Genomic DNA, 23,813 nt, shown 5'->3' with positions numbered 1-23,813 from the left:
AGATACACACAACACTATTACTCTGGGTCTTTTCAAAAACAGGTGCTGTTGAGTATTTTCTTCATGGCAGTGGATTACTTAACTAGTCCTTCTCTGTACAATCCTTAAGTGAAACAAACTACATAATGCATCAGTTACACATTAATTCCATTGTTAGTACATCACAGGGTCTTCCATTTGTTCACTGATGTAAGCTTCTTGGTTAACAGGCCAGCTCAGAAAGATGTAGTTGAGTTGCAAAGCATAGGTATACAATAGATACATAGCTGAAACGCTGGGCATTAGATATATGCCCTTCTATAGTAATATTCAGCATAGAAGCTCCTTTTTAAATTCAGTATTTACTGCCCTACAAAGACAGACAGCAGTAACTTCATTTTTACATTTTATGACTGATTATTTTACCCCCAAAAATAATTGCCATAGGACAAACATAATACCAAAGAAGAAGAAGAAGAAGAAGGAAAAAAAAGCAGATACTGCATTCTGCGTTTAGATAATATTTAGGGAATTTGAGGGGAAAACAGTATGTATTAATAAAATGTGTTCTTTCAGCTTTCTTGTCATTTTAAACTAGTTTGATTAAGAAAATAAACTTTATTTTGATTTATAGTCTTTAGATTTAGAGGAATTAAATGTTGTTGTACATCTATTATTAATATATTTATCATTAAATCAATACTGTAATATACAATTTAATACATTTGAAAATGTGATTTGAAGGTAGCTTAATCACACCAAAGCAAATGAATGTCACTAGAGTCAAAAGCAAAGATGGAGGTTACTGAGATCTGTTAGTTGAAGAACCTGGATTACCAAGATGTTAGTTCATGTCAAAAAGTTAGATTTGAAACCTCAGTTTTGAACAAATATGTTGTAACTGTGTTTTGCCTTTGTAGGGCAGATTAGTACTGCAGGAATTTCTAAAACGATGCTCTGCAAACAAACGAGAACAAAGACCTCTTATGATTACAAGTAAGCAAATTGTCACGTTCTCCCATTTTCTCTTTGCAAGTACCAATATAGCATTCCTTAAAAGAGATCATGTCACATCCCTCCTCTCATCCAAGATAACAGGATAACGGTTACTACTAATAAAAGTGGTCTTGCCTCATAGCAGACACATTCACACACAGTCCACGTTCACTCGTCAAATAGCTCAAGTCTGATGCTTCTTTGTAGTAAAATATTCTCAACTTCAAAACACCAACAGTTGTCAGAGTGCCAACAACTATAACTTTTTAGCAGCTTATAGGCGAATATTAAATAGAACATCTTATTTGAGTCTAAAACAAACACTGAGAGACTAAAGGAATGTATTGAAAGCGCATTGCATACTCCTCTTCAGTGTAGGTTTCAGTTTGTTCTGATGATGCACACACAGAGCCTGTCCCAGTGTCCTCCATTAGAGAGAAAGATTAATCGTTTTCTTCCAGTTCCTAACAGTTTGAATTTGGTTGGATGCTGGGTGATAGAGTTGAACTCAAAAAGATGAGGCTAATCTACACCCAGAAAATGAGGAGTGGACAGTGTCATGGTACATATATGTTAATGTTTTGAACAATCTGGCCAATGTTTCATTTCTCTTAATTCACACCGAGATAATAACTGTTACCTCTCGCTCTTAAGAATCTACCAGAGAAGCTACAGTGTCATATAGGAGATATGAACACAGGAGGGTACTGTTGTAATGTCAACCGTTCACGGTGCTGATCAGGTAACGTGTGTGCTCTAGGAATGCAGATTGAAATTGACACAGCCTCCAGTTTTTTTGATGTAAGCAGTGTCAGTCCACCTCCGAGAGGCTGCAGGTCTAACGCTTTATCACCACCTGCTCGTACGCTCCAGCACCAACCCTGGGATAACAGGAAAAGACAAAATTAGCTACTTGATGTAACATCTGGCTCACATATCACACAGTAGAGCTGACAACTTACTGTAAGGCCTTTGCACACCAAGTCCGTATTATTTGTCTGAAATCGTCGCACGTTTAAAAATACAACCATACGTTGTGTCAATCGCGTTTGTCACACCGGCTTCGAAACTTTAGTCCGTCATTAATGTTTTTGAAACGGGTTCGATTTTCTGCGTTTTTTTCCGCATCCGCCAAAAGGCAAAAGAGGTTTGTTTGACCACTCAGAGCCACCGTCTGTGCAAACATCATCATCCTAAATGGCATCTGATAAACATTCACTTCTTCTCCCACCACAAAGCACATCATGATAAAGAAATAAAAGAACACAGAGATGCAGAATTTAAAGATGGATTGTGACAGGTGAATGCAGAACAGGTTGTAATTGGGGATGGTTGCAAAGGATGTAGGACAGATTAGACAGTAATTATTTTGCTCTAGGCAGCTAACGATAGCTTCTTGCTAATGTCATTCATGTGTTAGCCCCGTTTGGGACTAGCGCTATCAATTGCACCCACATAATTGATTCAGATTTGTCTTTTAATGTGAATTTTCGCAACGAATAGAATAATAAAACTTATCGGACTCAGTGTGCAAGGTTTCTGTGCGAAACATTTATTATCGGATGACGGATTAAAAAAACACATACAAAGAATACGGACTTGGTATGCAAAGACTTTTACAATGCATCATCATTGTATCAATCATTCCCTCTTTTTATAGTGTTAAAATATTTCTGCACCACAACAGGTCATTCTGATTGGAGGTCCACTATTTCTGTTAAATTATGTTTCAACCTTTCACTAGGCCCTGCAGTGGGTATCGAGCTGTGCCATTTAATCCACTGGGCACCATGACAGGCAACACCATTCTCTAACCCTGAACTAATTTACTGTTAAGCTGCCTTTAACTTCCACTCCCACCCAAACAAAGAGCAGATACTTGGCATCGTTACCCGGCTTTATATCTACATTGTGTCTGCTTAAGCTAAACTGCTGTGGTTTGATAGGCAGTATCATCTTGATGCCATGACCTGCTTAGTAGTCCAGCCGTTATCCCTACTTATCTAGCTCCACTTGTCTTAAAAATAGTTATATCAGTAAATGTCTCACACCATTCTCTGACCTAGTGCATCTTTTTAAAGTGTCCTTGAATCCTTTTCTCACCCAAACAAACAGCAGATACTCTGCAGCATGACCTGGCCTTATATCTACAATGTATCTGCTTATGTAATGTCATTAGGCTGTTATGTAATCATAAACTTAAGTACTGGACAAATTGAAACTTTGACCCGATGATTACAATTCAGCCTTAGGGGGGCATGAATGTTCGCACCAAATTGTCAGGGCAATCTGTCCAATAGTTGTTGAGATGCTTCACTCAAACCAAAAATGTCAACCTCATGGTGGTGCTAAAGGTTTATAATACAAATATCATGGCAATCCATCTACTAGTTGTTGATGTGGCAGTCTGAACCAAAGTGTTTAACCAACCGTCAGACTGATACTTCCATCCCTAGAGCCATGTGGCAATAAAAGCTGAAACAGTAAAACAAAAAAAATCTCCATGACAGCAGTTATTGTACTCTTATCTAGAGAAAGTTGGAAGCGCCAATAATGGTTGAACCTTTGACAAAAGACTTAATCAACTAGCTCCACCCTCTCCATCTACTACGAGGAACAATCATTCAATATGAGTTAAATTCAGTGAATATCCTGTGCTCACCTGGTGGGAAGGTGATGGCTTCCCAGGGCTGTGCTTCCCCCAGGGCCAACAAACAGACGCAGGCCTTCCTCTGAAACAGAGTTGTGGTAACATTCGGTCAGTACAGACAGAGAGCTCCCACAGCCTCCTGTATAATTCTTGTCATGAGGAGCAGTCAGTTGCTAAGCGATCTATAAATAATCATGTATTGACAGCGGCTTTCTTTTCCTAGCTTTGAGCAGGTTGAGACCTTGGAAAGAAAAACAATGCCCTACTCCTCAAAGTACACAAACTGACTCGTGGGGTAACACAATACTGTCATGTTAGTTATTGTGTTGCAAAGCAGCTGTGGATTTAACACATACAGTCGTACTCCAGACAAGGGCTGCAACAAATGATTGATTGATACAAAATGAAAGATTGCATTTTTCACAAATTTCGGACATTTTATAGACTAAATAATTAATAGATTAATCGAGACAATAATCGATAGATAAAAGAAATATGAAAATGATTGTTAGATGCAACCATAGTTAATTCTTTTAATAATAATAATAATAATAATACATTTTATTTAGTGGCGCCTTTCTGGACACCCAAGGACACCTTACAAAAATCTGTTAAAACATAGACAGATAAAAAACAATATAAAAACAACAGGACATGACAGAGACATATTTGTACAAACACATAGGATGGGTGATGATGAGTTCTAGAGAGAGTAGGCCAGTTTAAACAGGTGGGTTTTCAGGAGGGATTTGAAAGATGTGATATTGTCAGACTGCCGGATGTGTGGGGGGAGTGAGTTCCATAACCTGGGAGCAGAGCAGCTGAATGCCCTGGCTCCCATGGTGCTGAGGCGTGAGGTGGGGGTGGTCAGAAGTCCGGCTGATGATGAACGGAGGGAACGGGAGGGAGTGTACTCCTGGAGGAGGTCTGTGAGGTAGGTGGGGGCGAGGTTATGGAGGGCTTTGTAGGTGAGCAGAAGGTTTTTGTAGTCGATCCGGGATTTAACAGGGAGCCAGTGCAGCTGGATGAGGATGGGGGTGATGTGGTCGGAGGATTTGGTGCGGGTGATGATCCGGGCGGCAGAGTTCTGAATGATTTGGAGTCTGTTGAGTAGTTTGATGGGAATGCCAGAGAGGACAGCGTTGCAATAGTCGATCCGGGATGTAACAAAAGCGTGAACCAGGATTTCAGTGCTGGAGTGGGATAGTGATGGACGGAGTCTAGAGATGTTGCGGAGGTGGAAGAAGGCAGTCCGGGTGATGTTTTTTATGTGAGATGAAAAAGAGAGTGTGCTGTCCAGGGTGACCCCAAGACTCTTGACATGGGTGGAGAACGGTACTGGGAAACCATCAATGGTGATGTTTTGAGCAGTGGTGTGTTGAGTTTTGGAGATGTTGTTCTTGGAGCCGATGAGCAGGGCCTCAGTTTTATGGCTGTTGAGTTTTAAAAAGTTCCTGCTCATCCAGCTCCTGATGTGTTGAAGGCAGGTGGTGAGGGAGGCGGGTGGCAGGGCTGCAGTGGGTGCAGTTGAAATGTAGACCTGTGTGTCATCGGCATAGCAGTGGAATCGGACATTGTGATGACGGAGGATAGTGCCAAGGGGAAGGAGGTAAATGATAAACAGGAGTGGACCCAATACTGACCCCTGGGGGACACCCAGTGAAACAGCGGAGCACCTTGACCTGTGATTACCCAGTTTCACAAATTGTAGTCTGTCGGTGAGGTATGAGGAGAACCATGTGAGTGCAACACCGGTGATACCAATATCAGTCAGACGTGTGATGAGTAGTGGGTGGGAGATGGTGTCAAAGGCAGCAGTGAGGTCGAGGAGGATGAGGATGGTGAGCAGTCCAGAGTCAGCTGCACGGAGGAGGTCGTTGGTGATTTTTAGTATTTTTTTGGTATATAAAGTGTAAAAAAATGGTAATCACAAATTCCCAGAGCCCAGGGTAACATCTTGAACAGTCCAGAACTCCAAAGTATTAAATTTACAATTATTTAAAACAGAGAAAAGTTGCGAATTTTCCCATTGGATAAGCTGGAACCAGCAAATATTTGGCATTTTTATTCCTCTGCACCGGCGACAGCCATGGCTGGAGGCATTATGTTTTCGTGTTGTCCATCTGTATGTCCCATTCTCGTGAACGCAATATCTTGGGATGCCTGGAGGGAATTTCTTCTCATTTGGCACAAATGTCCACTTGGACTCAAGGATGAACTGATTAGAATGTGTTGGTCAAATGTCAAGGTCACTGTGACCTCACAAAACACATTTTTGGCCCTAACTCAAGAATCTATAACTTTTTGTAACTTTAACCTTTCCTTGAAGAGACAATATGAGATGGGGAAAATCTGCCTGGGAACATACGCAACAACATTGACTGTGTTTACATGCACACTAATATTCCACTATTATTCAAAATATGACAATATTTCGAATTTGATACGGGTCATGTAAACAGCATATTCCGTTTGGATATTTCAAATCAGGCCTTATTCCAAATGGAGCATTTTCCGATTAAGACATGTGGGATAAGCCGATATTATTCAGGTTTTAGGAGCATTCTTTGGACATGTATACAGCGCATTACGAATATGGGGTTTTTACTGCAGTTTGCGACACACAGCATCTTTCCTGTTTACGGCCAGCTCTGTGAGTGGTACACAAACCAACTATCCAACAGTTTGCAAGGCTGGGGCAGAGATGCATGCCCAAAAGAAAAGCCCATGTTTCTGGTCGGAAGAAGAAACACCCCCACTTTTAAACATTATGAAAGACTTGAATAGTAACAGGTTTTTGGCTATGCGCAAATATTGTAACGCCGACCTTTTCAAGAAGGTGTTCGAAGGAAGGAAAAAGGGAGGCTTTGTTCGCACGGTCAAACAAGTCCTCCACTGGCAGAAAACTGCTACCACTGGCGTGTACGTCAGAGTATGCACAGCTGCATGTAAACGGGAATATTAGTGCAATATTTAATTTCATTAGCCATGTAAACGGCTTAGTAGGAATATTGTCTTTTCCGTAATTAAGGCAAAAAACTGAATGTTTTGTGCTTGTAAACGTAGTCATTGACACCCCGAAGAATTAAAACCTGCAGATATGGCGACTCCAATAGACTCTATAAAAGACACCTGACTGTTTCTCTGGATGTGTAGCCTACCTTCAGCACTGGAGTCCAGGAGGCTGGGTGTAAAGTCTTGACTCTGGAGAATCTTTTCCACGACATCGTCAGCATCCACCCGCGTGTCATCCATTCTCTTTAGCTGAGACTCCATGGAGTCCTGCTTCATAGGGTGTCTGAGGGGAGGATATATGAGAGACAAACTGAAAATGCTATTTGCTTCTCATACTGAATCTCGATTTCATTTAGTGCTAAGCAGGGGTGTGGTCAACCAGTGAGCCGAGGGATTCCATCCAAGCAGCTGGAAAGCACCTGTTTTTAGTTGACACATTGTCACCAAACATGCTACTTACTGCTGCTAATACAGTAGTACTACTACAAACATTTGTGACTAACTGGCATTTTTGTATCTCTCTTTTTTTACTACTGCCTTTTGTTCTATGTCATTTACTGAAAAGCTTGTTTTTTATCACACTTTTCTTGACACTAAGATTACAAACTGAGGGCAGCTTGGCAATTACATCTACATCATATTTTTTTTGCATATTATTTGAGCAGTCTTCTGACAAACCCCAGGATGCTTGAGCAGAACCTGCCCGGGGCAGACCGTCAGATCCTAATGCAGTAAAATGAAAGCTTTTCTAAAGGGAATCTGTTGCTCTGAAACCGTCCATAGGGACCACTAAAATGAAAGTTCTTCGTAGTAGCTCTAAGCCGTGAAAGTACTTAAAACCATCCCCAGTCTTGAGTTTGAGAAGCTACTCAGCTTGATTCATGGTTGGACATTTTTAGATCCCACAAACACAATGACAAACATTTCTCAGAAATACTTAGAACCCCTATTGACACCACATAATGAAACCACAGATACTCTTCCGCTGCTCTGCCTCGCTGCTTTTTACTGCATGACAGCTGCTTCCTAAAACGTGACACAAGTGTCAGTTGTGATTATATCTAAAGTTGGTTAACTTCCTTAAAATAACTGCTACACAGGTTTTGTACTCATTACCTACATTAAAAAGAGATTACTATGAGTCACCATTGCTTATTGCTTCATCTTCGTTAAATAGGACTATGACAATGATTATTATCTGGATGTACTTTTCATGAATTACATTTCTTTACTTGACAAATGACCTAAAGACTCACCTGTTGAGTCGTTCACAGGACGAGGCACTCCGTACTGGTGTACCCGCTTGGTTGCTAGTGGTGGCGGTGGGGACTGGGTGTTCAGGTAGAGCAGGACAGGGTCTGGACTCTCTGTCCCGGTCCTCGCTGGGCTCTGGGATGCTGCCGATGCCCGTTGAGGCGCTGCCCACTGAATGGTTTCTCCGGTGGCTGAACTCTGACATGCTGGAGGAGCGGGAGTGACCTGTGCTGTATCCTGAGAGAGAAGAGCAAAGATTTTTATAATATAATAACACAGTAGCAGCTCTTAAATCTGCACTAACTGATTATTTGGCCACTCTAAATGTTAAGTCCAATACTCTTTTAACTCTGTTTTTGGTCCCCATCAACTCCTGCAGGAAATATCTGGCTCCTTATCTGCTAAATGCTCCACTATGTTCACCAGCTAGTTGCTAACTGTGTCTGTCTGCTAAGCAGGTCATGTACAGTGTTTTTTTTAAGCTTTGTTACTGAACACAGATGCCTGCTGCGGCAAAGATCTTTGACCAGCAGCTCTTTGCATATATTTTGGATATAATGAGTGGCAAATTGTAAAGTGATTTGGATAAAAGCGCTGTATAAATGCAGCCATTTGCGACTTCACTTGGTTAATGCATCTGATTTGACAGTAATGTTAAGTAACTGTATGCCCTGAGAAATCCTGCCATGGTTTATTGCAGCATTCAAAAGATTGCAAACATCAGCTACCAAGATACATGCACAATATTACACATTCATCTAGTACCACCACCACCAGTGCTGTAATCTGCATTTAAACATTAATAAAAGAGGATAATTTTGAGATATGCACATCCTTTTCTAATGGACAACAAAAGCACAGAAGAAGATAAAGATTTACTGCCTAATATCTGTGTTAAAACATTAATTCACAAGTCAATGATCTGCTATTTATATGAGGCATTATACAGTACAGTATTTGTTTTTTTTTGCTGTGCTGTCGAGCAGATTTGCAACTTGCAGTATGTTAAAAGATTTAGCAATTCAGTAGAGTTGCAATGACACACACTCGCATGCTGTTCATGTCTGCAGGAAGCTATTTCAAGTAAGAGACATCTGAGGCTTTCAGAATCACTGACATCTTTTAAATCACTTCTCAAAACTTATCTTACATTTTTTTTTTATTAATACTAGCACACAGTTTTATCTGTTTTTATTCTTCTTATTGTGTTTATCTTGGGTTGGGTTTTTTATTTTTGTATTATTTTATTTGTCTGATTTTATTTGCCTCATTGCAGTCCTGACATTTTTTAATCCAGGTAAAGCACGTTGTGACTTTGTTTTTAAAGTGCTGTATGAATTAAGTTTATTATTATCTGGCCATCACTTCACTGCAGCCATGGAAGAGCAAACTTCCCACACACTAATATGAGAAAATCTAAATTACAGGGCCATTAGAGCTGCTCTCAGTGCATCTCTCTACTTCCTCTGATCTTTTATTACAGTCATCTGATCTGCCTGTAAAGGAAACTCGAGCCTCAGGTTTGAACAGCTCTGGTAGAGTGTCACTGGAAAATAATTGTATCACTTCCCTTCCGCTTTGGTCAAAAGCTTTTCTCAGTTTGACCTTACGTACACATTTTCTCCAGTAAAAAATAATTGTAGGACAGCAAAAGATTTATGTAGTTGAGGCTGGTAACAACTAGTTTTAATTCTGTCACTCAACAAGTCAGTTTGGACATCTGCAAACTAGAATTACCATCTTGCGGTTGTATGCCTCCGCCAAGTCCAGTTGCAGTTTACATCCATGTCTGTCCTAAATATCATCACTTCATCATTTTATCCCATTAGACATTTGTGTGAAATTGGCATAATTAGCGATATTAATTCTTGAGTTATGTATAAGTTATGTGTTTTGTGAGGATACTGTGACCCTTGACCACCAAAAATGAGTTCATCCTTGAGTCCAACTGGACCTTTGTACCAAATTTAAAGAAATTCCCTCCAGGTGTTCCTGAGATATTGCATTCAAAAGAATGGGTCGGTCAGACGTATGTACGGACAGATGGACAACCCAAAATCATAATACCTCCGGCCACGGCAGTCACTAGCATGGAAGCATAAAAATGGTCTGTATGATTGCCTGCCATCCCTGTCAGGTCAACAACAGCAAATCAGAAAATTACCTTTACATTTTTTTAAATGTAGGGTGTCCGTACCTGAGAGTTTGGACTGTTGGCTGGCGTAGCTGGACGTTCGGGAGTGGCCGCAGCCCCCAAGTTCATCAGAAACAACAGGACACTTCCCTTCTCGACTCTCTGCTAGATTAGAAAGAACAGAAGTAAAGTCAAACGGGATGACGAAGGCCTGAAAGAGTCTGTTCTTCTATTGCAAAAAACTGCCATAATTTAAGTAAGGCTACGTTCAACTTTCCTCATATAGTCGAAAAGAAACTGGGGATAAACTAGCATGAAACCTGTTGATGCTCAAGCTGTGTACTTATTTAATACCATAGCTCATTCTCAACTCAATACATCTGATGTGTGCATAGATTGTTTTGTGAATGAAATCAGGAACAGCTGAACAAAATCAAATTACAAAGTATTTCAATGTGTTTCTGAAGTGAAAATTAGTGGTCGATTGTACTCAACAAAAATGAAAACAGCAACACAGTAGAAATCTGATAACGCAGCACCACGTGTTCTTTATGTATGTCGACATATTGCTCTCTGCTTTGCAGATTAGACAGACATAACCACAAACTTCTGGCCCCAGATGCTGTATAAAGCACCTCTTCATATGAACAAGGTCTGGTCTGTTGTCAGCCAGAGAAGTTTCGATTGAGACCACAGACGCCTTTCTGTCTTGTTACATTTAGACTCATTTATCTATATTCTGTACAAGCTGTTGATTTGTAGCTTATTTCTACCAACAGGCTACAGTTACAACAACGGAGAAAACTCCCCTCTGCCTCCCACACACTGTTCCTTGCTTCAACATCCCTGAATTAATGAGTAACTGACCACAGTAAGCATCTGAACACAGCAGTAGCTCTGCTTGGGTTGTGGCAAAAATGAACACATTTAGAGGAATTATTATTCAATACTATTATAATATTTTGCCCACAATAACAACAGTATAAGAGCTCCGGTGGTTCTGCAATGTAAAGGAAATCATCTGCAGTACACCATCTGCGAGACTGAAGGGGAAACCTCAAAAAAAGCAAACTTTTATGACAGTTTTGGCAACCGAGGAGGAAATGTATGTACAATAGTGTCTTAAGTTTGAGCCTTTTTAAAAACACGTGCAGTAACCTCAACATGTGTGCCACCATTTTAATGTCAAGTAGGCAAACCGGCAAAAAGCTGAGCTGCGAGAAAGCATAACAGTTCAGAGTTCAAATATCTGCAGGAAAGGAAGGAAGGGCCTCAGCAACACAACAGAACATAGACACCAAGAGATGTTAACCCTGAGATGCATGGCTGGGTCAAAAATGATAAGGCTACTGTTTTTCCCCCATTTTTTTCCAGCATGCTATATTCCTCAAAATCCTGTTTCTGATAACCCCAAGTGAAAAGAAAAAACGTCACATCTGCATAAGTAAAAGTGACGATAAAGTTAACAGTTGTGCAATGATCGCAGCCAGAAACAAGGTAGTCTGAAATGCAAATTATTCTTACCCTTTTCTTTTAGAATTAGTTAAAAATGACAATTAAACATTAGAAAGCTTTATAATTATTTTTGTGCAGAATTCTAATTATTAATTTGTGCAAAGATAGCATATATTTATTATGAACAAAAAGTACTGATTCTAACTGATTCAGGTCATTTTTGACCCACTTATAGGTTGTAGGTTGACAGAATATCTCAATGGATTATTTTTTGTCACAACAATATTATAACAAATATTATACCACAAATCCATCTACAAAATAATTCCTCCTAATCTATCAAACCTCCCATTTGAATTGGTACTGCTCACACACATGAAACACACTTGAACATACACACACAGCATGCCCAAGACACGATGATGCTGATGGGAAAGCGCATCGTCTCCAGCAGACAAACACACTCGTGGTGTGCACATGCAAACACACAACCCCCCCATAGACAGACGTGCCCACACTCCTATTTTTAACCATGTAAGAGCCTACAGGGTCGGAGCAGATTGTAGCTAAACTAAAAGAGAACTAGTTTGAATTATACATGAAAGAGCTGCGCTACACTGTGAAGCTTCCAGGAGGAACAACACTGCAATGTGTTCACACATGGAGAAACACACACAGAACAAGAGAGAGGAAGGTGAAATGGAAATGGAGCAGAAAGGGGCAGCTGGAAGAGAAATATTTTTGCAGTGCTGGATGGGAGATAATTAGCAGTTATATGAAGTATGAGTGCCTTAAACAAGTTATCGGATCAATATCTGCAACTTAATTAATGAACCTGTCAATATTATGAAAGAAATAAACTAGAGGTTAACTTTCATAAAGTTGAAATAACTGCGCTGTGATGCACAATTGCTTTTCTATACAACAGCACAGTACGGTGAAATCGATGCTTGTCTTGATGTGTTAGTGGTTTGACTTCCAACAATCAACCTGCAATATGTGCCTGCCACCTGCAGCTTTTTTAATAAGTTCACCTAACTGATACTGTACGCCAACAAAATACCGTAATATTGAAAATGTGCAAAACAAAATTGGTCTGCACTTACCGTAGATGTAAGTTGCTAAACTCTGTGACAAATAAGGCTTTCCCTGTTGTAGCTCCTTCACAATAAAAGCCTTTCCGTCATTTACCCGTGTGAAACTTTTAATAATGTAAAGTAGGGCTGCACGATGTAGAAAAAATATCTAATTGTGATTACTTTAACTGATATTGCAATTGCGATATGATTTGCAATATTAGAGGGAATGATTTTTTTTTACATCATTATTCTCAATTTAATTAAAATGATTATGGTCTGATTTGTGCAGGCATCTGTTCCAAATAAAGATGTTTTTTTACGTCTGTAGAATATGATGTGTAGGCCAGAACATCTCTGAAGCACATTACACATAATCGACTGACAGCCCTAATTATAACCACTCTAAGATTATAAGTGTAACAAACATACTTACTCTAAATCTTTCATCATTTTGTTTTCATCGTTGTTGGTTAGATCTGCTAGCCACATATAATAGAAATTGACGATAGAACAACGACAAGTTATTAGGGACGTGTCCATGTCGTTCCAGTGTAGATCTACACCAATTATTGACACAATCTTAACATAGCAAAGGAAAACAGATCAGAAAACAGTGAGGTTGTGACAGTTTCTGTTAAATAAATAAATATATGAACAGGATGTGTTCTTCATCTGTCAAAATCTTCAGTTTCTATTATATGTGGCTAGCAGATCTAACTAACAACAATGGAGCAAAACTCCAAACCTAATACTGGCTCAGCGCGCAATGGGATGACTAAAGTGTGCTCTATCAGGTGCCTGTAAATGTATGGAAAAGCCAATGGGATGACTAAACAGGACAGAGGAGTTTAATGTGGTGTGATTTGTCTCACCAGAACAGCCTTTCTGTGAGTCCCCTCCCCTCCTCTCCTCCAGCAGGCTCTCTCCATCACCCTGGATCCCGATCACTGTGGCTGTGGAGGGAGGCCTGGTGACACAGGAAAGACAATAAGGCTTTTTCTCCTGTCTTGTATTTCAATGTGTCGATTGTTTCAAATACAAAGTAAGGGGAGAAAGACAAAAAACGAGCGAAATGGGGGAGGGAGGATTAAAACATTAAGATTAATCAAGGGAAAGACTATAAAGTTAGATCATAAAATAGCTTTCAGGCTAAAAGCGAATAGACTGTATACACTCAGTATTTAAATACATGCTGCAATACAGGAAGATGCAGCTTTTGGCAGAAACATACAGGCTACTGAATAATTTTTAGGTCAAATTTTGCCCTCGGGTGAAGCAGAATTTCTCTTTCTGTACTGACACATACTTTCACTGCAAATCTTATTTCTACTAGAAGAACTAGTACGACAACTTACAGTATATTACTTGCAGGATGAAATCAATCAGTGCTTTTGACATGTGGAAGTCCGATTGGCTAACAGTTCTTAAGGCTTGCGTAATTCTGTATCATTTGATTCTCATGAAACTTTTCAAGTCTGACGTGAAGTGTTGAGAGCTGTCAGTACCACACCTACAGCAGCAGTCTCGGATCAGCTCCCAAACAATCAGCAGCAGATTTGATGTCATAACTTCGGCACAGATACAGAATATTTTTTTTTTCCATTAAGATTTTTGCATTTATTTGATAGTGGTAGTAGAGATACAGACAGGAAATGTGGAAATGAGAGAGAGATGGGTTTTGATGAAGGATGCACTGCGCCGACTTTTTCAGTACTGATACCGATAGCGGTACCTGGGCTTTGGGTATCAGCCGATACCGAGTACCGATCCGATACCAGTGTTTAATTAATAAGCTGTATGCCTCACTGTGTGGAACTGATCAGTCTTTTATGTGTATGGCTTTACTTGAACACTGCTCTCTAAATTATAAAAAGAAAAGTGTAACAAGTAAATACATAGACATAAATTTACTGAATTGTTATTTATCAGCTGTTGCCCCCGCGACCCGATCCCGGATAAGCGGTTGAAGATGGATGGATGTTATTTATCATTAAAAAATATATCGTACACCAACAAATCTTCAAAATCAACAGGAATTACAATTTTACAAGTGTAAACATTTTTAATGCAGCAACAAATTGGTCAAAACTGAAACAAGAATTAAAATTCCAGTATATAATGCATATATTATATTGAATAGATCAATCCAGCTATTTGAGTCAGTATCGGTCCAATATCCAATATTGGTGCATTCCTAGTTCTGATAGAACAAAGAGGACACCGCTTTAATTTACAGTCCGGTCCAGGTCGGTGGGTTGGTTTTGGTTTCTCAAGGGGAGTGTAAATATCTACATCTGGGCAAGCTCATAGTTGAGCACAGGCACAAGAATAGTTTAATTCACACTTTTTTAGTCCAGAAACATCTGCAATTAAAGATGTTAAATTGAAAATTGTATGGTTAAGAATCCTAAATGACTGAATTACAAGTCAGCTGACACCAACCCTGACAGACCTAATACAGACTTTGAACAGCAGACCAAAGCAGATTTGGCACCATACTAAAGTTGAAACTTTAACTTACGTTTTAAAACAGGGATCCCCTGACATGAGCTGTGTACTGATGATGACCTATGAAAAGAGACAAGAGAGAAGAGAGAAAGTTGCATTCAAGGTTTCCATTAGCCTGGATTCTTTGTTTAAAGAACGAAAGGAAAAGGTGTTACTGGTTCAAGCATAGTTTTACTTTATTTCTACATTCTTTACAAGAATCAAGAAAGAAACTCCAAGGTCACTGGAGAACTGTAAATTAACCAACTCATCATAGAAAAAATCATGGGGATTCCACATACCCTGACAAACTAAAAATGTCAGGTGAGGATTTTTGTTTTTCTCCTTTTGTTCATTAGCTTTGTCACAAATTAGTGACTGTTATACAGTACATGATATAAAGCAGATAATGGCTGCATTTGCCTATTATTTTCCACAATTGACACTGCTCTTCTTCAATGGTTTGTTTCTGGCTACAATCTAATGGACTACCTGGCAACCTAGCCATTGTGGTTGTGAGCAATCCTAGACGTTTATGCAAAACACCTTTTCCGTGCCTACTTCCTAGTTGAGAAAAACACCAGGCGTTGCATTCAAAACAACAAGGTTTCCTCCTAAAGAGGTGTGGATGTGTTGCCGTAGCTTCAATGTTACCTTGAGAATGGAGTTATCCTGGCGAGTATTTTTGGTATCGTAGCCTTCCAGCAGACATCTGCGGGTTGTATTCCCTGAGCCGGCAAACTCTGCTAAATTCAGATCTGCAAAACCGAGCTGAAGGAGAAAGAATGACACTGGGTGAACTTTGTTTTCTCTCAGGAGATTCATGTTTTGCCCATTCAGCACTGTGACAATCTCTGCATGTAAAATCACAGCAGTCAGGACATGAGAGAAACTTCAGGGAAGTTTAACAATATTAATACATTTTACAACTCATTTTTTTCTTCAATGACAAGCTGTTAATCCATACTTTTAATATTTAGGGGGGAAAATGCTTTTATCTAGTCTAGAAAGTCCACAAGAAGAGGTTTAGCATGCTCTGTAAATAATTACTTGCAAACAGTGAAAGCGAGAACACATGACATAATGAGCCAACCTGCAGGCAGTGAAGGCCATCTGTTTGCTACGGGCTCACACGGCCATCTACATAATAATGGCTGATTACTGTAAATCTAGGTGACCTGGAGGTTGTGGTTAGGAGATGGGGGTTGGATGGCAGAAGTATGTGAGGAATTACCTTTGCATATGCTTTCCCACCTTTCAGCTCCTGGAAAAGAGAAGCACAAATATCAAAATTGAACATCTAAACTCACGTTTCATGATTAAGTTAAAAAATGGGATGGGAAAAGAAAGTTCAATAAAATGTTTTGGCTCCGTACTATATATGTATTATAAATGGTATGTGTCTTTATACAAGTAAATCAACCTTTTAATACTAATAACTTACTAACTTTTACTTAATACTGGTAAACTATAGTATAACAATATTAAAAATATGCTACTTTCCATCAGCAGAAATTACATCAACACTGTACAATTTGGCTGTTGGGTCCAACATGATGGCAACTAGCAAGAGGACACTGCTTGACATTTTAAAGTTCAAACATAAATACTGGTAAAGGGAGCCACCAATGAAGGCAAAATAACATCCTTTTTTTCTGGGTTCTTGACGTGCTCCGTGTCCTAAATCGAAAAGGGCAGGGCACACCAGAAATAGCTCGCAGCTACATCGTGGAAACACAAGATGCATTTCACCAGGAAGGCTTATTCAGGCTTATCCATCTCCTTGTTTTTACTGCTGTTTTTTTATCCCATATATCCTTAAAAACTATGTAAGAAGACATGATTAAAACACCAGAGCACACTCCTGTTTAAGGTTAAATCACAGAAACAGGATGAATAGCAAAAGATTTCACTGTGATGAGTCTGTTTCCTTCAGAATGCTGTGCTTGCTAACTGCGTTTTAGAGTTCATATTTCACTCTCAAGTTTCAATTTGCCACATAAAAGTGAACGTAACCAATACCATAGTTTAACCCAGGTACAGCAATTCTGTTAGCAAGGATGAGACACTTTATTGCAGCCTTGTTTTGACACTGACGAGAACAATAGCCTTTATTCTTGCATAAAAGCCTCGCCTGATGAATCTTTAACCTGAACTTTGTACGTTCACATGCAAAGCATCATATTATGGATCAGCACCCGTATGTAGGTATATCTGAAGTGTGAAATCTGGAGCTCAGTAGCCACATACTGTACCTTTCTGACAGACACACGGCACACACAAGGGTCCAGTACACCCGTCCCTGCATTGGCACTCATCTTGCAGGGGAAAGAGAACCGTTTCCTCCATCGAACACAGTTGGCCTGCACTGGCTCCCTGTAAAGGCAAATCACAAAAGACCATCTATAAGCACTCTGTAAGGTCATATATAGTAGAGATTGGTGCAAACATTGGTAGTATTTGGGATTTCATTCCTTATGTAGCTTAATCATTTCAATATGTCTCTGTACAACTGAAAAATCGTACATTTTCTTTTGCGGTTTGGAAAACTCCCATTATAACCCCTGATTGACGGTTTGGCTCGGTACCAGAATCATAATGCGTCATATACTATAATACATGGGAAAGAATGCTTATTACAGTAAAACACAAAAATGAAAAAAGCTTGCATCCAATACCTGAACTGTTTTGTAGTCTTGTTAACGTCCTCTTTGGTCAAATGGGTTCAGATTTAAAATTTAAAACGTTGCCAATTTTAGACTGTATTGAATTTAGGAGAGGTTTTTATACGGCTGTTTAGCACCATATTTTACATTTTGAGAACTTAGATGTAGAGATGCAACCGGATCGGATATGGGCACGATACTGACTCAAATAACTGGATCGGGTATCGTGACAAAGGGGCCGATCTAGTCAATTAAATTCTATGTTTATATACTATCTACATTATATACTGGTTTTCATTCCTTTTTAAGTTTTGTTGCTGCATTAAAAAGGTTTGCTCTTGAATGGACCTGTTAATTTTAAGATTTTTTTCGTGCTGGTGCACGATTTGTTATTTTAATAATAAATAACAATTGACTAAATGTAAATCTATGTACTTATTTGTTACATTTAGTTTTAAAAGTTAAGTAAGCAGTGTTTAAGTCAAGCCTGTTGTTGCCTTACACATAAAAGAATGATCTCAGTCACTTCCACACAGTGAGGCATACAACTTATTAATTAAATACTGGTATCAGATCGGTACTCGGTATCGGACTGAAAAAGTGCATCCCTTGTAAAATACAAAAATGGTTGGAAAAGAAATGTTTATAGTCTTAAAAGCAAAAAGCAAAAAGATGTTTTGTGTCAGTACCAGTATCAAGAAATGTCACAACTAACCTTGCTCATGTAGCATTATTCACAACCATACAAACGGTGCTCAGAAAACAATGATTTTCACAAAGATTATTTGTTATTACCACAGTTCCCTAAACTGTGAAATCACAACTTAATTTCATTAATTTTAATATCATAACAGAACAATGAACACCACTTAGGTTGAATCAATGACTACTGGATTAACAATCCTCACATCTCTTCACTGCTTGAGGCTACTGATTCATGTTGCCAATACAATCTTATGTGCTTAGCCTCCTGGCCACTTAATAAACAAGCTAATTAATTACAGTCCTGTTTTCACCTATTGATTCATTTGACTGCTGAATCCAAAGGTTACGGAGGCAGGTGTCGCTCGTTTTGGCAGGAGCGTAAAAGATGCACACACTTCTTTCCGGCCAATAACTTGAGGGTAAAACGAGAGTGAGGTGTAGCCTGCTCTCAGTGAGAGGATGAAGTGAAAGAAAGAAGCAGGAACGCGTGGGCAGCATTACGATACCCCAGATGGCCTCTCTTTCACTGGCGTCCTCTCCTCTCCCACTCACCTAACCGACTCCCTTCTGTCAAAGACAGCCCACATGCCATTCATTTAGATCAGCTTTGCTGGATATAAATACAAGCAGAGCTGATGGTTTTTCTCTCAAATACAGTACAAATTATAATGACGCAACAAGTCAAACATTTGACAGCAGTTTGCATCTGAAGCAGTGACAAAAAGCGACAAAGATGAGGGAAATGTGTTGACGACATAAGACTTTATAATGATTACCAGCGTGTGCAGATCTCTGTTAAGACTGACTGAATATAAAGGCCCGAGTCGCGCACTGCATCCCTGCCTCACGATAAATAAAAAGCAGCAGATGCGTGACTAATGTTATAAAAACGCTGACTTCACCCTGGGGTTGATGCATGTCAGAGAGGGAACTCCCAGCCAGCTGGACGCTGCCTGCTTCGGGAATTCTGGCTCAATTGTACTGTAACTCACAGCACTTCTCAGCGCAGCAAAATCCTATTAGTGAGCGTGACCAAAGTCTGGTTTTAAGCACATGCGGAGGTCGTCTCTCTCATCTCTATACATGGGTCACATATCTTGTTATACTACAGCTGCTCTCCTTTTAAAAAGGCAGCTGTGGTCAGGCTTCAGCGTAAACTCTCTCATAAACACACAAATCTTTCTGACATGAATTTGCTGCATGGGTTTCCAATGTCTAGCTGCAATGAAAGTCTGAATTAGTCCATAAAATGTTATGGTTTAAAAAATTGTAAACCTATATAACAAGGAAAACTTGTGTTGGGCAGAAACAATGGTGCAGTCCAGATAACAAGCCACACCAAAGGGAAAGAAAGGCTCATAAAACAACAATTCTCATTTCCCTTACATGTACACTCACAGCTGGGATGACTCAAAAGAGACGTCAGAGGAAACACTGAAGTTTGGGGGTCTAACAAATAAAACTGCTGCACAAAAGCTAAAACATTTCAGAGCCAGAACAGGATGTTTTAATTAGAATCTCAACCATATGAACTCCATCGTCTGGGTTGTGAGATTAAAGAATCATCTCGTCATTTTCATTCAGCTGCAGCGGCTGCTCACGTGTGGCAAAATGTGCAAAGAAAAAATAAAATGACCTTAACGTTATGACCTTAGAAGCATCCTGATTCACAAAGTCTGACACACCCGGCCTTTCTATGAAGCCATTTTATAAGAGCTACTTACTGTAGACCAAACAGAGGGCTTGTTATATAATCAGGGTGAAGCCATCTAATCCCTACAGCCGCGCTGCAAAACTCACTGCTTTTCCCTTAATCCAATGTTGGAAGCCGGTCTAATTTATGACTAAAAAAACAAAACAAAACAGGTTACAAAGAGAGGAGATGACTGTCTTTGCTTGTTTCAACTTGATAGCAACGGTGGCATTATCATGACACTGCTCTGGACTGCAGGGTGACTCTGGATAACGGATATAGGGTCACTTCTTTTCATGGTCGGTTATTTGGTGTCCCATCTTCTAGTTCCTTTTAACAGTAAACATCAACCATATTTCGTACCCATTTTTGTCACAATCCTAATAGTTTTTTTCAGGAAAAGACATACTTTTATTCTGCACCTATTTAAAGGCTCTGAAGATGTGTTATTCTTTTAAAAAAAAGATTTTTCTACATAAAAAAAGTTATCAATAAATCCATTTTTAGCAAAAATGCATCGGCTCCAGCTTCCAAATGTGAAGTTTAACTGGTTTACTAGGTCTTCTATCGTAATAAATGTAATATCTTTGGGTTTTGGACCAAAGATGCAATGATTAGTTGACTACTATTTTGATAATTGTGTTATTTTTCAAACAAAAAAGCCTAACATTACCTTGTTCCAGGTTCTCAGCTGCTTTTCGTTGTCTTTATGCATTATAGCTAATTAAATATCTATGGGTTTTATACTGTTGGTAGGACACAAAAGCAATAACACCTTGGGCTTTTAGGGACTTGCAATGGCCATTTTTTCTTTATTACAGTTTTTATTGACCAAATGATTAAACGATTACTCTAGAGAATATTTTTTCAATAATCAATAACGAAAATATTCACCAGTTGCAGCTCTAAATGCTTTTGAGTTAGAGCAGGTCACAGAGGAGAGGACTGTCTTTGCTTGTCTCAACTTGACAGCAATAATGTCATTTTCGTGACATTGTTGTGGGGCGACTGAATAATGGGTATAGGGTCATTTCCTGTCCTCACAAACTATCTGGTATCCTCAGTTTCCTTTAAAAACGTATAGTGTAGGCAACTAGTTTACAGTTTCAGTTGACCTAGTAGGAGACAAACATGGTGTCACTCTCTTCCCATTCATTTATACAGGAAGATATTCCCAACAATGAGACAGAAAATATTTGTCTTACTGCATATGCCTTTTATATAGGTTTACAACAACGCATTGTCCTTGCATTTGCCTGATCAGTTATATTCAATAGCAAGACAGTCAGACACCTACTTCAGTGATAAGTTTATAACCAAACAGGGGCCTGAGACAGCCCCGGTCAGTGTGACTCTATTGATTAGGCAACAACAACAGACAGAGGAGTCTTACTTAGCTTTATGTGGCATTGATGTGACAAGTCAGCTGGCTACTCATAGCACAGTAATCAATACCACAACCAGCGAGTTGTGACCTGAGACAGCCCAGGTCAGTGTGACTCTATTAATTAAAGGTCCCATATTGTAAAAAGTGAAATTTTCATGTCTTTCATATCATAAAGCAGGTTCAAGTGCTATATAAATACTGTGAAAGTATCAAAACGCTCAATATACGGAGAAATACACAAAGCCCGTATTCAGAAATTGTGCGTTTGAAACAAGCCGTTAGGATTTCTGTCCATTTGTGATGTCACAAATATACAATATTTAGACCATTTCACAGTTTTAAACGTAAACATTCTAAATGTGTCCCAGCTTATTTCCTGTTGCAGTGTATGTGAATTACATCGGCTGACAGGAAGTAAACATGGACCCAAACTGTTGCCTAGCAACGCAATTTCGTTGCAATTCTGTTGATATGAGCTAAAACGGAGTGTTTCAGACAGAGGGTAAATACAGGTATATTCAGGCAGACAGTATGAGGAAAATAAAGTGTTTTTTGAACATCACAGCATGTAAACATGTTCTATTAGAAACACAAAATCCAAGTATGAACCTGAAAATGAGCATAATATGGGACCTTTAAAGCAACAACAGACAAGAGGAGTCTTATTTAGCTTTATGTGGCATTGATGTGACAAGTCAGCTGGCTGCTCATAGCACAGTAATCAATACCACAAGGAAGTTAGCCTGTGAAATGTAATTACACATGCTAAAGTTTGTTTTCTCCAGTCGATGCTAACATGGTGTTTACAATCCTGTCTCAGTCTACAGCTTTGACTGAGTTTGAATAACCAGAAACACCATATTTACAGTGCCAGTTGACCTAGTAGGAGACAAACATGGTGTCACTCTCTTCCCATTTATTTATACAGGAAGATATTCCCAACAATGACAGAAATGATTTGTCTTACTGCGTGTGCCTTTTATATAGGTTTACAACAATGCATTGTCTTTGCATTGTCCTGATCAGTTATATTCAATAACTGGTTAACAAAGCAAGACAGTCAGACAGACACCTACTTCAGTGATAAGTTTGAGTTTTTAGGTCAATGTGACTCTATTGATTAGACAAGAGGAGTGGTATTGCAGGATACGTCAAGGCATATCACATCCTAAGACACAACCACAACAACAACACATAACAGATGTAACTCACATGTAACTCTGTCTTTTATTTACTCCTCTACTTCATGTTTTTATTTTTGATACATACATTTGATATTTGATATTGCAATATATTAATTGTTTTTTATTTGTTTGTTTGTTTGTTTTATAGACACAACAAACATAAATTATTTCTCTATTGTTTTCTACCATGTCCATGTTCTTTTTTTAAATATCTATATATTGTAATTTGCTTAATGAATTGTATATATATGTGTGTATATATATATGTTTTTGTTTTTATTTTGTTCTTTTTTATTATTATTATTATTATTATTATGGGGTTTGGCAATATTGTTCACCTAACAGTCATGCCAATAAAGCAAATTGAATTGAATTGAATTTAGCTTTATGTGGCATTGATGTGACAAGTCAGCTGGCTACTCATAGCACAGTAATCAATACCACAACCAGCTTAGGAAGTTAGCCTGTGAAATGCAATCACACATGCTAAAGTTTGTTTTCTCCAGTCGATGCTAACATGGCAACAGCTTTGACTGAGTTTGCACAACCAGAAACACCATATTATTTACAGTGGCTGACTGATGTTAGCTTGTCTCATGTAGCACGTGAGCTGCTCAGCTAGTAGTGAATCAAAGCAGCTCCTCAGCTAGTTTAACCTGCAAGCTACAGAGAAAGAGAAGCACACTCAGTGTTTTCATGCCATCCTCACCGAGAAGACTCCTCGGAGAAGCCTCCGTCCAGCAGCCTGACTTTACAGAAGAGGACACCGTTGACAAAGGGGACAGAGGACAGCTCGTCCAGCTCGAAATCCACCTTAAACTTGAATTTCTTCTTCTTCATCATCATTAAATCCATACACAGACTCAGTACTGGTGAGAAGATGCTCCAATGTCGCCCGTCGCTGACATTACAGCCCCATTGTGTTGGTTGTAGTACAGATAGAGGAGGAGGATGGTGATGGTGAAGAAGATGATGCTGGTGACAACAGTCAGTCAAACTGGGACATTTACTCAAGCGACGAAGAAGAGATACTTCCTGTTGAGGATTTTCAGAATAAAACCATAAATAACTAATAATTCGGATATTTTACTTAAAGGTCCCAAATTATACAAATTTGAGATTGTCATGT

General features: G+C 39.2%; 1 protein-coding gene across 2 annotated transcripts; it reads right to left on the bottom strand.

The window, feature by feature from the left end:
* Positions 1 to 29: 29 nt before the first annotated feature.
* Positions 30 to 23,688, bottom strand: fam102bb (family with sequence similarity 102 member Bb). Of its 2 annotated transcripts, none has more exons than XM_074635055.1 (11): positions 23,394 to 23,688; positions 17,305 to 17,425; positions 16,284 to 16,313; positions 15,704 to 15,820; positions 15,084 to 15,130; positions 13,435 to 13,529; positions 10,092 to 10,193; positions 7,897 to 8,131; positions 6,787 to 6,923; positions 3,638 to 3,707; positions 30 to 1,856 (listed from the first exon to the last, which is right to left on the bottom strand). In XM_074635055.1, the coding sequence occupies exons 1-11, from the start codon at positions 23,537 to 23,539 to the stop codon at positions 1,814 to 1,816; spliced, it is 1,143 nt and encodes a 380-aa protein (XP_074491156.1). In that variant the 5' UTR covers positions 23,540 to 23,688; the 3' UTR covers positions 30 to 1,813. The 2 variants fall into 2 exon arrangements, with proteins under 2 accessions (XP_074491156.1, XP_074491157.1); XM_074635056.1 differs by having other exon boundaries at positions 10,092 to 10,190.
* Positions 23,689 to 23,813: the final 125 nt, after the last annotated feature.

This window comes from Sebastes fasciatus, chromosome 5 (genome assembly GCF_043250625.1).
Source record: "Sebastes fasciatus isolate fSebFas1 chromosome 5, fSebFas1.pri, whole genome shotgun sequence".
NCBI lineage: Eukaryota > Metazoa > Chordata > Actinopteri > Perciformes > Sebastidae > Sebastes > Sebastes fasciatus.
This window is presented reverse-complemented; position numbering and strand designations above follow the sequence as displayed.